The sequence below is a fragment of the Diabrotica virgifera genome, chromosome 4, assembly GCF_917563875.1.
Source record: "Diabrotica virgifera virgifera chromosome 4, PGI_DIABVI_V3a".
NCBI classification, from domain to species: Eukaryota; Metazoa; Arthropoda; class Insecta; order Coleoptera; family Chrysomelidae; genus Diabrotica; species Diabrotica virgifera.
In genome coordinates, this window is record NC_065446.1 from 243,048,957 (window position 1) to 243,065,883 (window position 16,927).

The window sequence follows — 16,927 nt, forward strand, 5'->3', positions numbered from 1 at the left end:
GGAAGAAGCATCGGAAGAAGACGAATTTCATGGCTGAAGAACCTGCGAGAATGGTTTGGATGCAGCTCAAAACAACTATTTAGAGCTACTGCCTTAAAAATTAAAATAGCTATGATGATTGCCAACCTCCGTAGCGGAGATGGCACCTGAAGAACAAGAATTTCTTCTGTGTATGTTTTGTTTCTTTCTAGCGCCCGTTTGCCAGGACTTTGTAGGTGGTATTTAGGAGCGTTATTCCCCGTTAGTTGTTAATACATTACTTTTTGTTTTCTTTTTTGTGGATCGGTAAAGTAACCGAGTAACCCCTTCTTTCCATTCATCTATCATTGTTTCTTCTCGCCAATGCCTTGAATTAGCTTGGATATAGTACTGTAGAACGTGTCTCATCCGTGTTTTAAACACTGTGCGGGTATATTATCGATGCCTGGATCCTCATTATTTTTCAAGTTTTTAATTTCCTGGGTTACTTATTGTTGGTCTTCCATTTCAGCTTTATGCACTTCTGTTTGATGAATTTCTGCTGAAATTAGTCGTTTAACAGTTGATAGAAGTATTCCTTCGTCGTTTTTAGGATCTCTTTGTCAACAGTAATAAGCTGTCTGCTTTCGTTTTGAAGCAAGTTTCCTGTTCTTGCTTGGTACCCGGCCTTGATCTCTGAAACTACTTTAACTAATAGTCTTACTTGGTTATTCTTCCGATTTTCTTCTGGTAAATAGGGAGAAGTGTATTTTTGAAGTGTGTAAAATAAATAATTCCTAGCTGAGCGCTTTCGGCTTACAAAGCCATCTTTAGAGCTATGCTACAATAAAAAGGTCTCTAATAAATAATTGATTTTAAAATTCAAAGTTTAACTTACGTCAAAAGGTTCAAAATACCACTATGAAGAGATGGATCCCATGTATGATTTAAAAATACTTATATTTATATACACAATACTTCTATCCATTTTTATACTTCTATTATATCATACATGGGCTCCATCTCTCTTCACAGTGGTATTTTGAACCTTTTGACGTTTAGACTTTGAATTCTAAAATCAATTATTCATTAGAGACCTTTTTATTGTAGCATAGCTCTGAAGATGGCTTTGTAAGCCTAAAGCGCTCAGCTAGGAATTATTTATTTTACACGCTTCAAAAATACACTTTTCCCTATTTACCTGTTGTCATAAGTGTGTACAAAACTATTTCAGTCTTTACATTTGATTTTCTTCTGTATCTCTGATTATTTGTTCCTGATATTCCTTCATTAGTTTTCCCTTTTCATTAGTTTTATTGTCTTTTTCCTATGTCTTTCACTGTTGTGCGAGGGATTTTGTAGCGTGAACCTTCTAGACATGTTTCTTTTATGGATTTCAGGCAATCATCACCGTGCCATTGTTTGCTGTTCTCTTTTTGTGTCCTAGTATTTCATCTAATACTAGATGATTACACTAAGCACTCAGTAATTTTTACAATCCTTTCTATCACATTTATTCTCGTAAAGATTGCTGAGATATGCATATTATACAGATGTATTTACCTTCAGCATTTCTTCAGAATAGCACCTATCAGGGAAAAATATAAATAAAACCACGTGTTGCTAAATCATGTATTTATCTACAAAAATCTTAATAAAAGTGTATAAAAAAGATAATAGTAATATTAAAAAAGAATAAACTATACAAATATTAATACCTCAGCACCTAAAACTATAAACTGTTTTCAATATAAATTTTAATCAAAAATCATAGGACTCTACAGACCAAGATGGCTACCCGCGTATATTGAATCAAATAGAGAGACGACAGTTTTAAAGTGTTATTAACGTGTTTTAAAGTGTTTTAAGGTGTTCATTATTTGTTTCGAGCTGAATGCTTATTATTTAAAAGTCCATATTTATCAACCTATATAATCTGCTTGTTTTATTGACTGTAATAAAGCATTCGATAAAGTACGACAAGAGTAATTAATGAATGTCATGAAATCAAAAATAGACTACATTGACCTCAGGCTCATATCGAATTTATACTCAAGTAAAAGTACGTGTTAACGAAGAGCTATCACAGGAAATTGAAATTAGACGTGAGGTGAGACAGACGTGCGTATTGTCACCAATTCTTTTTAATGTCTACTCGGAAAAGATCCTGAAAAAACTCTTGAGTGTGAAACAGCTGCAATAAGTGTGGACATATATGCATATCTTGCAACAATGATTAACTCCAGGATATCAAAATCAGAATACAAAAGGCTAGAGCAAATTTCAACAAAATGAGAAGATTTAGAATTAAATTTTATAAGGAAAGATAATCTAAGGAAAGATATAGAAAGGAAAGAGAGTCATAGGGACACGTACAATATCATGGCTGTGCAACTTTTCCAAGTCGCCGTCTCTAAAGTCCGAATAGTTATGACGATTGCTTACCTCCCAATATCAATAAAAGTAAAGAAGTTTCGTTAAATGGAGAGATCCCTCTGACGAACAAAGAGCAATAAAGGACTAAACAAGAAAGGGCAAGATGCGTTTTCGTTTAGTTTCGTTTGTAGAGTTTCTCTACATTGATTAACGAATTCATAATTATAAAATAATTAAATAAATAAAATTTAGCATATAGTCCATTTACAATACCGCCGCAAATAATGATGTAGAAGGTAAACAAGCAGAAGACAGTAGAGAGGTAAAAATGAAAGGAATAAAGTGTGAACCACATGTTATATTTATTCTCCTTCCATTCTCTTTAAGAGACAAATTGAAAGAAAAATTGGTCATTGTATAGAATACGTTACGATGAAGATAGCTACAAAAAAATGTCCACAGAACGAAATATTTGCGTTTGTAAGTGTTACCATGTTCCTTATAATTTATATTATGTTGTATGCTTCAAATATACAAAGAGAAAGCTTCGAAAAACTACATTTTTATTATATTATTTTATGGATACTGCTTTTCTTAATTTATATATAACACGAAGGAATAAAAAAATATTTGTTATATCAATTGCAGATAATTGCTAGAAAAAATTTTTGGCAATTGCCCTTTGATAGATTACCGGATAGATTTGGCAATAGTCAGAATCCTCAAAGAAAAAAATGCCACATTGTCACAATTGACCATTTCTTTTGACCAACATTTTGGGATGAATGTACCTGAATACATTTTTCTCGATATTTTACCATTTTATGTTGTCCATGTTTAATAAATTAATTAATATAGGTATATATCACATGCTCTTTCCCGATATATTATATGGACATGGCAACACTGCTAAACACCAATGTTCCCTTCTGCCATGCAGCATTTGCAGCTATCTTCACTGGAATATAATCTGTACGATGTCCGAAAAATTAAATATATAGGCAGCCATCTTGTATTTTTTCTTTTTCAAATTTGTAAATATCACAATAAACGATCTTAAAAAATATGGTAATAAAGCTAGGCACATATTTTTAATAAACGGAAAATAATATAAATGGAATGATTCAATTCATCGTATATACATAAATACTAATTTTATCACAGCATTATTAGAATTTTTAAAATAAACTAAATCAGCGATTCTTCTTTTTATTTATTATACGGCTTGTCCCACAAAAAGAGTCGTCGTATAGCTTATTTAATATATTCGATATTGGGACGTACTGTGTATATGTATTTTAGAGTAATAAACTAATAAAAAAATAAAAACAAGGAATTAATTATAATATTCTGAAAATATAAAAGAATGAAACAACTGTTAGTATATTAAACGGTAATGTAAAATTAACTACACTGAAAGGCAAAATGGTGTCATTTTCCAAGTACATCTCTGAATTAATAGTGTTTTTTGCAATATCGATACCTATAAGGTTCGATACCTATCGATCAATCAATCGATTAAAAAATATCGAATATATGGTTGAATAATTTATTTTGTTTAAAAGTAGATTTTGTTATTAATAAGTATAATTATTGTAATCAGACAAATCATATAGATATGTAAATAAGACTATAGAATAGATGATACTTTATGGCATAGGAGATTAGGACACATAGATAGACACAATTTAAAGATATTAGGACTATCTTATAGTTCAGACATTTGTAAAGATTGAATGGAAGGTAAAAGTGCTCGTAAACCATTTTTTTAAATATTCTGAATACCCAACAAAAAATGGCCAATTGATATACTCAGATATTGCAGGTATAATGCAGATACAATATATTAACTTTTTTTTTGTTATATGTACTTGTTTAAAACAGCTAAAGTAGTTCAAATAATGTAGGTGTAGATTTATCAAGTTATCATGACCCGATGTTTGAGAGATGTGGTCTGGAATAACCCATATTATATGAGAATGGACAACAAAGTTAGAATTTATAAAACTTGCATCAGACCTGTTACGACCTATGGTATTGAATCAAGAGAAGACACTAATAAAACTAAAAGCATGCTACGAACAACCGAAATAAAGACACTAAGAGCAACAGCAGGGAAACAAGAAGAGATAGAATACGAAACAACATCATCAGGGAACAGTGTAGCGTACAAGCTGTAGTAAGACGGGGTAGGCAAAGAAGAAGAGAATGGTTCAGTCATGTAAAAAGAATGCATTAGCACAGACTACCAAGAATTGCGCTAGAAGGAAAATCAGCTGGCAAGCGTAAACCGGGGAGACCACCAAAAAGATGGAGGAGATAGCTCGATAGCTGGAAGTCTACCTCTAAAGCCTACCAGTCTACTGGCAGTATACCAGTCTATAACAAGTTTAGATTGGAAAGGCCCAAAGTATGATACCTGGGGAAATCGGAGATAAGAGGATATGGGACTACTGATGAGGAGAAAAAAACTTCCGAAACCGGTATAGACTCTTCCTGCACTCTTCGATTTAATTCGAGTGTTATGCAGCTGCTGCATTTTCGTGTTGCAAAGAAATTAAAAATGTTTATAAATTTTAATTCATTTACTCTGTTGTTGAGTACTAAGGAATCTTTCTTGTTGGAACTTTTACTGTAATAAAAAACTGTTACTGTTGGAACTGTAATAAAAAATGGGGCAAGAGTTAAGATTTTAAAGTTACCCACCACCCCACCTCTAGGGGGTAGAGTGGAGGGTCGTGTTTGGTGTCATTCGATAGATTTTGAAAAATATTGAACGCGTATTTTTCAGTTTTTTGATCAGATGTGATACGAATAAAAGAAGGTGAGTAGTGTGTTAATCATATATCTTGACTGAAGTTCATTATTTTGAAATATTATTTTGCAATCTCAGTTTACCATAAAACCAACTTGTAGTACTTGAAAATTTAAGACGCCAAACTAAAAATACCTTTCAGTGTCATTTTTTGGTTAAGTGTTATCCGACACTATCACTATTTTATGTATGATGGTTGTTTCGAATAAACTGCATGAAAATTCATGATGAGCAATATATATTCAACAATTCACGTTTTATATAATTTTTAACAAGAAAAGAGATCGCGGAGATAAAAGTCTATTCATAAGAAAATATCCAATAGCTTCAAATAAGTTTTTACTTAGACCTGTAGGGAAAACTGGAGATTGTGTACAAAGTAAGTGCTGCGTGTACGATACTAGTCTCTGATATACCAAACATATTAAAAAAAAAATCGAATGGCGCAGTCGATTTTTATTTTCAAAATGTAATACTGATCGATTAGTTATGAACTAAACCAGACTAAAGTTATGTACTTAAACGAGAGTAGGTGAAAAATGAAGGAAATAAAATCATGTAAGAGTAAAGCAAAGGCGGTAAATAATACGAAAAATTCTTGGACGTTACCGCAGTATGCACAACGAAATTTGATGATGTTTTATCTTGAAAATAGAATAAGATCCCGTCTAATGAACGATTGTGAATATGCACCATCAACTTTTTACAACACACTGTGAAAATAGAACAAAAAATATACTTTTCATAATATTTTTGCTGCATCAGAGATATGTCATATTACCAGTTGTTTCGATAAATTTTAGTCCTATATTTTTACACCGTCTTTCACTTTTACATAAAATTGTACAAGTAAAAGCAGTAAAAAATAAGTCTTTGGGGTATCTAAATACTAATAGTAATAGTCAGCATCTTGAATTCACCTCGAACTATTTTTTGAACCATAAAGCTTAAATTAATAAATTTTTAATTAACTAAATTAAAAAACCTGTACATTATATTTATGTTTCAGTGTGTTATAAAAAATGACAAACGGACGCCATTTTGTAAAATTATTTTAAATGGGATCATATGACAAGTAATCACGTCATTTTAAATCTCTTGTCTCATTCACTATGTTCCTATATTTTTGTGACATTATGTCTGGGTGTATTAAAATGGCAACTGTTGAACACTCGGACAGGTCTATTTATTTTCCAGTTTCTTATCAGTAGTTCTTATTCCCCTTCTACATACCTACCATTGAATATGGAACGGTGGTCGCTTTGAAATTTCACAGACAGAATCATACAATAATATAGGAAGATAATGGGTGGCGCAAGAACTTAAGCTTCAGTTAAGGTATCCAGATTAATACAACTAATAAATTAATAAAATAAGAAAATCTACGGTTTCGTTTTGCTTTAAATCTGTCTCCCTCCATCCTCCGATAGTACTATTTCTAGGTCTACCTGTTGTCAGGGTGGCTCTGAGGAAGACAAATTTACACCAACAGGACCGTAGTTTCTCGATATAAAATAAAACTATTTATATCGCAGTATGGATAGAACGCCCTCTAACGGGGAATAAGTGAAATGAATTTCGACTCGATTCAAGTTCTCTGTTTAACCCAGATATGACAATACCAAAAGGCACCGTTAAGAAAATATTCCAATTTACGGTTCAGAGAACCCGTATGAATCGAGTCTGTGTACTCTAATACAGAGTACACAGACGTAGTATATAATACGAAAATCTACGGTTTCGTTTTGATTTATAATATATTATAATAAGAAAATTTACTATCGGAGGATGGAGGGAGACAGATTTAAATCAAAAGGAAACCGTAGATTTTCTTATTTTACTAATGCCATACTCTGTATTAGAATACACAGACTCAATTCATACGGGTTCTCTGAACCGTAAATTGGAATATTTTCCTAACGGTGCCTTTTGGTATTGTCATATCTGGGTTAAACAGAGAACTTGAATCGAGTCGGAATTCATTTCACTTATTTCCCGTTAGAGGGCGTTCTATCCATACTGCGATATAAATAGTTTTATTTTATATCAAGAAACTACGGTCGTGTTGGTGTAAATTTGTCTTGCCTCCTTGACAACAGGTAGACCTAGAAATAATACTATCGGAGGATGGAGGGAGACAGATTTAAATCAAAACGAAACCGTAGATTTTCTTATTTTACTAATGCCATACCCTGTATTAGAATACACAGACTCAATTCATACGGGTTCTCTGAACCGTAAATTGGAATATTTTCCTAACGGTGCCTTTTGGGTTCAACAGAGAACTTAAATCGAGTCGAAATCCATTTCACTTAATAAATTAATGTTTTACGGTCCAATTAATAGTTGGAACGCGGACTTTTGATACATGGAAGCACTGTAAGTTATTGAAAGTCAGATAAAATCCAGATAAGATACAGAGAGATATGGATATGGAAAAATAGAGAGAATATGGAGAGATATATAGTAAAAAATTAAGGAAACAACTGGTAAACCTTAGAATGTTGGACATTTTATTTAAATTTTGCCGCTAGGATTATAGTATTTTTCAAGAAACGTTTATTTTTTATCCAGTAATTTTTTAACAAGCTCAACTATGTCTAGTAATGAAGATATTTTAAAAAAATGCCGTTTTTTCTGACGACACCCCATTACGACCAAGTTTTTTTGCCATTTTTCTCTATACCACAGGATCCCTACATGCATGTTGTACAGTAGAGATTGAAAATTGCAACTTTATACCTCTCATTCATTATTTTCTAAAAACTTAAACCACTCGAGAACCATTGAGATAAAAAAACGTCCAGATTGCATCAACAAAAGCGATAAGTGGATCCAAAATATACAAAACATGGAGCCCTCTCGTAAATCTTTACAAAACCATCTCTACTAATTACCCCAAATTAGTCCACGTTACATTTTCTTCATCACTTTCAATCATTAACTCCAAAATATGTACCAGATGTGACGAAAACATTGACAAATCTCAAGAAAGCTTCAAGAGTGGTTTCCCTACAATATAGGCGTTATTTGGCATACCGGTTCCCATACAGAGATGTCGACATGTCAATGTTAATGTATATGCGCGCTGTATCGACTGCAAGAAAGCAATTGACAATAAAACAAGAGACGTTAATTTTATTTTGAATTACATAGGTCTGGATGGAAGAGGCCTACGAATAATAGCTAGTTTGTCTGACCGTCACAAATAATAAACAAGTAGCTAAGTAGCAGAAACCAAAGATCTAACGGTTGGAAGATATACTTTCGAAGGAGCAAAAGAGTTCGTATATCTAGGCCCACAAATCTACCAAAGTAATACAGTAACTGCAGAATAAAAACGTAACAGACGTATATAAGGTGAGGCAGATAACTGGCCTATTAGAAATATCTCGAGAACTAAAGGCAACAGAATGATGAACATTGGAATAAAGGGGTTACTTCCGGTTATACCGGAAGTTGCATGGAATGGGACACCCTGTATATTTTTACATTTTTGGATTCTACTCAATATCTTATTTCTTAAAATATGAGGTTTTGTAAGAGATATTTACGTTTTTTTATTAATTTCGTAGCAACATTCACACCCTGTAGAATTGTAATAGTTTGACATTAAAAACTCTGCTTACATTCAAGTGATTTTTAATATAGTCTACTATTGTTAAGAATCATTAGTATAGCTAATTTTGAAATTTTAGTATACAGGGTTGGTCGAAACACGGAATGAATATTTTCTGAGTTTTCTTAAATGGAACACCCTGTATTTTAGTATTGTAATGAAATGATATTTCATGGTACTTTTTTATTTTATAAGTATTCCCTATACCTAACTGCTTTAATTTGTGAGTTATTGGTGATTTAAGCTAAACATTAATTCCAACAAAAAATATGTGTTGTAGTCATAATATACTGACTACAACAGTTAACATCAGATTAGTACTGGTCCATTCGAACACCTTTGTGACACCTTCTGTGTTTTATTACCTATTGTTAAACCTAACACCTAAAACTTAACCTAGGGCAACTGTATTTTGACACAGCTTCATTTATTTTTTAGCTTTGTTCAGTTTCTAAGGGCCTGATGATGGCGTACAAATTGTAAACGCCGAAACCGGTCGCCCACAAACTGTAGTTAATGAAACCTTCAATAAGATTATGAGCATTAGACTCCTTATTTCCTAATATTTTACGTAAAATTTTATTAGGTTGGCCGTGAAAATATTCAATCACAAATAATTTTTAGAAATATGTAAATACATATTAATCCATACTGATATGAATACTGATATGAATGAATAATAGTTTAGCTATCAAAATACCTTTGTTGGTGCGATTAACAATTACGCACAAATTAAAGCAGTTAGGTATAGGGAATGCTTAAGAAATAAAAAAGTACCATAAAATATCATTTCATTGCAATACTAAAATTTAACTATACTAATGATTCTTAACAATAATAGATTATATTAAAAATCATTTGAACGTAAGTAGAGTTTTAGATGTCAAACTACTACAATTCTACAGGGTGTGAATGTTGCTACGAAATTAATAAAAAAACGTAATTATCTTTTAAAATACCCTGTATAACATTACAAAACCTCACATTTTAAGAAAGAAGATATTGAGTAGAATCCAAAAATGTAAAAATATACAGGGTGTCCCATTAAAAAAAAACGAAGTTATAAGCAACTTCCGGTATAACCGGAAGTAGTAAATAGATGAAAATATTTTCATTAAACAGATGACTCTTCAAAACCCCTTAATTCAAATTTTCATGATTCTGTTGCCTTTATTTCTCGATATATTTCTAATAGGCCCTTTATTTGCCTCACCCTGTATATCTAGCAAATAGAGCGTACTATGGATTAAAGAAACTTTTAACATCAAACATAGTCACACAAAGAACAAAAATATTGATATACAGAACTCTAATCAAGCCCGTCCTCACTTACGAGTCGGAAACGTGGACGATAACAAAAAGTGATGAAGAACGGTTAGGCTGTTCTAAAAGTAAAATCCTCAGACAAATAGTGATGTTGAAAAAGTAACTATTCGTTACAAAGTAATCGTTACTTACGAATACCGAAAGTAACGATTACTATACAGAGAGGCAAATCGTTACTTTGATTACTCTGATTACTTCGTTATTTCGTACCAATCGTATCAGAGTGAGTACCTATTTTGATTTTGATTTTGAGTATTGTATCTACAATCGGTTGATATCGGAGTCGGACCGGTATTCCACGAGTGTTCGGTATCAGTACAGTTAACTAAAATTTTATCTATGAAGGGCGAAGGCTATGAAGAGTTTGACAGGATTACAGGGCGCTGAGAAGTAGCTGAAACAGGGGGAGGTATATCATTTAACAAAGCATGCACCCAGAAACAGATGTCTATACGATTTGTCGAGGTAGATAATTTACAGAATTTCACAGATGGTAGTTCTTTTGAAAATAAAAATGAAACACATTAGATTTTAGTAATAAATACACACTATTCTTATCAGGCCTAGAAAAAAATAGCTTAGATTGACCAGAAAATATGTAGAAATGATAATATTTCTAGACTATGATCATCAACTTTAATTTTACATGTAGGTATGACATTGTTTTTATTAGACCAAGGCATTTAACACTAAAAACACAGGAATAAATATATTTTTAAATATAGTAGGTACATAGAGACTTGCAACTTTTTGCATTGTATTTAGGATTAGGATGACGTCTGGAAAAAAGTCTACAATACAAAAATAGGTGGAAATGCATTATTGCATTTTAAAGTGTATAAAACGCATCGAAAAATGCATAAACATGTTAAAATCAGTATATTATGAGCCAGATTTTCTTATTTCGGGGTATTTGGGGTCACTGAATACGAATTTGCAATCAGAACCGACCTCCGAAGCACCTGGGTGCCCAGGGTTACTGCTAAGGTACGTCATCTAGAGTTTCCAGGGTTTGTTTTTGGCACTTAATTGATGCAAACAGATTACTCGAGATTACTGATATTGTGGAACAGCAATGACAGAACAATTCCATATCATTTAATTTTTATCCATTAAATAGATCGGTGAAGGTCGTTATATCGGATCTTATACGAAATACTGAGAAATGCAATTCTCGATATGATTACCGTTACTCAAATACAAGAGTAATCCTAGTAATCAAAGTATCCTACTAATACTAATACAAAATATGTACTGAGAAATGCGATTCTCAATATGATTACCGGTACTCAAACACAAAAGTAACAAAAATAATCAAAGTAACGAATACGGCCGAAACTGGTCCTGTTCCCGAACCCCAATGATTACTTTATACAAAAGTAACGATTTGTAACGAATACTCGAAAGTAACTATAATCAACATCACTACTACGGACAAAGCAAAGAGCTTGCGGCTATCGCCAATGTTCTTAGAGAACAAGGCACTTAAAAAAGTATTTGCAGATCTTGAAAGATACTATAATGTTACACATTAAAAAGTGAAAATTTCATTTCAAACTTCCCAACTGGCACAGCCATCAACACAAAAATCCGCAGTAAAATTCGATTACTATTCTAAGAAAAAATATACCCAATCACAGCACTGTGTATTCCTCAGGAGGACTGGGGCTCCTTCCCACTTTCTTGAGGTTCACTTTAGAAGATCCGGATAAATTTAGAGAGCATCGGCCGAAACTGGTCCTGTTCCCGAACCCCAAGCCACCTTTCCTGTTCAGACTATCTACCATATTCCTTACAATACTACCAGAAGATGCTGCAACTAAGAAAGGTTTTTTACTCACGTTTCCAGATGAGTCTTCCAGATTTAGGAAACCCGTTCGTCTCTGGAGGCTGGGAGTGAGTTTCGATAATAAAGAAGGCTTTTCTAGTACGTTCAGGGATTTGTCTTTACAGTCTAGATCAAGGGAAGTTTTTTCTAAGGAAGTTATCCGTTCTGGAGATGCAATACTATCAGGAACTACGTTATCGGCTTTCGTCGGTGAACGTCGTTTCAAAATCGGAGTTCTTTTCAGGAAATTGGAGTTTTCAGGGTCTTTAGTATACCTTCGCCGGCTCAAACTCGACCTAAACTCATGTCTTCTTTCGGGACTTTCACTAGTCTCACTTATAGATCGCTGATACGTTGGATTTTCCTTCAAGTTTACATTTTTCAAGTTGCTAACGAATTTTTCAGTAACCTGCGACGGTTGGCTAGTCTTCAGCCCGATGCTGTTTAAATTTAAATTAGTAACTTTGGTATTATGATCGGCGTCGAAACTCTTTAACATGATCTTATCTTCTCTGGCTTGATTTTCTTTCATTTCCTTCACCAATCGATTTCTGGTGAAGTTTTTCGGAATTTTCCGCAGGTGGGGTGATACGTTTTCCCTCAGGTTGTTATCGGTAGTACTGCTGATGGATTTATCACATTTTATAGGTTCGGATTCGAGTTTTTGTATGCCGATGTGTTTTTCTTGGTCTCCCAAGTAGGCCACGTCGTTTTTTAGGAAATCTATGTTCTCGTAGTTTGGGAAATCTTTCTCCAAGTCGGACAGAATTAGGCTCTCTGGAGGTTTTGACAAGAAATCGACGGTATCTCCTGAAAAATAAGTGTTACAATATTTATAAAGAACAACAAACGCGAAATAATAAGAAAACTGCATAAACTTGTGTAATTTCATAAATACATATCTGCCAAAAGATAGCAATGAAAATTTTTGTAAGATGAATTTTTATAATTTTAACATGAATTATCCTAACAACAGTGTGCTAATTAACTTGATGTGACTACTAATGATGAAGTTGTATCTATGTAACCTGCTAAATTTGATCCTAGGAGAGTCCGGTCCTATCAACGCGAAAATCACAGGGCAACGTAACATAACCATTAGATAAGTGTCCACAAGGAGACTCAAATCTCTTGAAAATTTTGTATCAAGTGAAATTTATTTCAGATATGTTCCCATAGAATATGAGATATTTCTCGGAAACACCTGAGTTTATGCGACTCAAGAGTTTACTCTCACATGAGATAAGGTGTCTCTGACAGCACTGTTTCCACAGAATCACAAATAATCTATAACTTGAAACAAAATAGTATATTTAACCAAAGTTGCTAGTATACTACCGTTTATTGGTAAATAATACGAGATTGATAAGTTTTGATCTACGCAATTGGAACACTTCTTTCATTGTTAAATGATTGTGAGTTATGAACGGATTTTCAAGATGGCAACTAAAAAGGATAGAAGAAAAGGTGTCACTCGTTATTATTATCTTACCGTAAAGTCCCTTAATAGAAATAGAAAGATTCATAGATATTGGGTGAGGGATTGGATTAAAAAAAGATCAAATAAGAATAGTATGGAACTATGGACAATGGGCGGGGCTAATCGGGCTAAATTTTGAACAGCTAATAAGAACAGCTGAAGACAGAGAAGAGTTTGCAATTGTAGTAGCCAACCTCAATTACGAGGTAGGTTGTTGCCGATCTTCATGAGAGTGTGTGAGTGGGATGATGATGTCGGCGCGCATGCCCTGCCGTCTTTGACAGCAGCTAGACAGACTGACCAAAAAGTTTAAATACACTGCGCGTCAGAGAAAACGGACACCTCAAAAAATGGGTCATTTTTAATGTCTCGTATCTCCTAAACCTGTTGTCCGATTTAAGTAATTTTTTTCATATGTTATAGCCTTATCCTTTAGCAATATCGCTGTAATAATATTGTTGCTAAACAGGTAAATTTTCTTTGTATGCCGGGTGTACGAATAACACTGTTTTTTTCTCAAAGTTCGCAACACCCTGTGGAATATTCTAGCATTTATAAAATACTGAAATTAAAACCCAACTATAGCTTCAGGTTTTCTTAATATTCTGTTTTTTGATTCATTCGTTTATGTTAGATAAGAAAAAGTTAGGTACTTTAACAACTAGCCATGTTCTTTATCAGTACAGGGTGTTTTAAACAAGTGCGACAAACTTTAAGGGGTAATTCTGCATTAAAAAATAATTACAGTTTGCTTTATAATCGTATGTCCACAAATGCTTCGTTTGCGAGATACGGGATGTTGAATTTTTCTTACAAACTGACGATTTATTTATTGCTTTAAAACCGGTTGAGATATGCAAATGAAATTTGGTGGGTTTTAAGACGTAGTTATTGCACATTTTTGAAGTTATGCTCCTTTAGGCGCGATTGAGAGTGAATTTTTATTATTCTCAGAGTGAATTTCATACACAGACAGTATGGAGTTCGTTGCTAAATCTTTTAAGTCATTTAGCGCAAATAAGTTGTGCGTGAAAAGAATATATTAGTGTTTTTAGTAAATGTATTTATTATAATTTTTGTGTCTTTGGATTTGTCTTCTTCGGGAGTAAGATAATACGTATTATTAAAAATGTTTATTCACTTGATCTATTTGTCATCGTGATTGTAATTATGTCCAAGAAATGATCGTATGTATACACAACGGTGGTAAGCTCATCGGTAGAGCATTCGTCTACAGATCGAGAGGTCCCGCGTTCAAATCCGGACAATTCATATTTTTTTTATTTTTGGTATTTTTTTTAGTTCTTTCTAAAATTAGTCTAATATTTAAATACTCGTACAATACAAAAACTGTTTAACCCGCCGTTACACGCGTCTTCCACTGTGACGTGGTTGCACGCGTATGAGCGTCGCCCTCACCTACATAAATTCGACTTATTTCGAGGAAGAATGAATGTCAACATGTATAAATATAAAATGGGTTGTACTCACATATTATAGAAAGTCTCGTAAACCAATTTTTTTATTAATTTAACAAAACAAAAGTAAAAATAATATACATAGATCAAAAGCAAGTTTTCTTAATTTTCAATTTCAGCAAGCCACTGAAGAAATTAACGTTCTTTACGCGAATTCATTTTACTAAAAATACAAATTAAAATTAACAACTGTTCTGAAGCTATTTCTTTGCGGCATTTATGTAATTAACTATTAATATTTTCTATTTTGATAACGACGTCCGAGGTGGAATTCGAAACGTCAATTAAATCAATTTTTCAAGTTAAATTGTGGCTTATTTCCCAATTAGAATAGGTAAATTTAAAAATGTTTTATATATATTTCTATATGCTCTGGGTGGGATTTTAACCCCCAAACCCCCCGCTCGGTGTGCCACTGTTCCTAACCTAATCAAAACAATAATATTTTAATTAAACCTACCTAAATATTAAATAAACACCTAAAAGTTTCTTTGAGATAACAGAAACGTGATTTCACCGTGATTGCACGCGAAGTGAGGAATTTTCTCACTTGAAGAGGGATGTCTCTTCTTTCAACTATTACACAGCACACTGACCGCCTGAAATATTTTATAACTTTTTCATACCCTCTCATGAACCATGCTAAAGGCATTCCTGGGTGCTTAAGGTTATCGTATTAGTTTACACAATTTCATTGGTTATAAACAAATATGGTGAGGGATTCCCTCATAGCGCGTGTAATGGCGGGTTAAAGTAAATATATTGATTTCGTTGAAATCATATAATAGAAGTATATGCTTCTTTTCATGAGCATTTTTCAGTGCGTCACAAATGATAGAAAAAAAGGTAAGTCCGTGATAATATACATTTTGGTGACATGACATTTTAGTTAAATCTGACAGTTGTCACATTTTATTTGCAATTTGGCATAAAATCAAATAAATTGTATTTATTGCATTTATAAAATGGTATTTTTTTTATTTGTATAGTCTTATAAATTGAACAGATTATATTCGTAGATATATTATATAATTCGTAAATAATTCTTTTCGATTATAACGCCATCTAGTGACAACTAGAATAAATGTTATAAATGTCACCGACGAAATGTAATCACCGACGTGCGTTTTTTCTGTCACATGCAATTTAATGCGTTAGAAAGAAATCGAAAAGCTGTGACGCACTGAAAGATCCTCATGAGAAAAAGCATAACTTCTTACGTGCGTACAAAGGTACACACATTCTTTTTTTGACATACAATTAAGAATTTTATATTCACCATTGGCGTGCATACGGGTAATATATTCGGTCATATTACCCGTATGCGCGCTAATGGTGAATACAAAATTCTTAATTCCATGTCAAAAAATGCGCAATAACTATCTCTTAAAACCTACCAAATTTCATTTGCATATCTCAACCGGTTTTAGGGCAATAAATAAATCATCAGTTTGTAAGAAAAAATTCAATATCCCGTATATCGGAAACGAAGCATTTGCGGACATATGTTTATAAAGGAAACGGTCATTATTTGTTCATGCAGAATTACTCCTGAAAGTTTGTTGCACTTATTTAGAACCTCCATGTACTGATGAAGAACGTGGCTAGTTGTTAAAGTACCTAACTTTTGTATTATCCAACATAAGCGAATTAATCAAAAACAGAATGTTAAGAAAACCTGCGGCTAGAGTTGGGTTTTAATTTCAGTATTTTATAAGTGCTAGAATATTCCACAGGGTGTTGCAAACTTTGAGAAAAAAACACAGTTTGATTGGTACAGCCGGTATACAATGAAAATTTACCTGTTTAGCAACAATATTATTACAGCGACATTGCTAAAGAATAAGGCTATATTTTAAAATAATTATTTAAATCGGACAACAGTTTTAGGAGATACGAGACATCAAAAATAAACAATTTTTTGGGAGCCCGTTTTGTCTGACGCGCAGTGTATATGGCGGGAGGCAAGATGCAACAGACATAATAAAAATAGACTAGGCATCGTGAGCAAAATAGTGAAACGCGGATCACTCGATCGTTGGTCTAT

The 16,927-nt window shown here is 33.1% G+C and overlaps 1 protein-coding gene across 2 annotated transcripts in view; it reads right to left on the reverse strand.

Annotated features, from left to right (window-relative positions):
• Positions 1–1,576: 1,576 nt before the first annotated feature.
• Positions 1,577–16,927, reverse strand: part of LOC114347312 (LIM domain kinase 1) — a 70,197-nt gene continuing 54,846 nt past the window's right edge. For both annotated transcript variants that reach the window (XM_050649916.1, XM_028298034.2), the window contains one exon: positions 1,577–12,732. In XM_050649916.1, the coding sequence (XP_050505873.1) occupies positions 11,729–12,732 (1,004 nt within the window). In that variant the 3' untranslated portion in view covers positions 1,577–11,728. The remainder of the gene's footprint in view (positions 12,733–16,927) is intronic.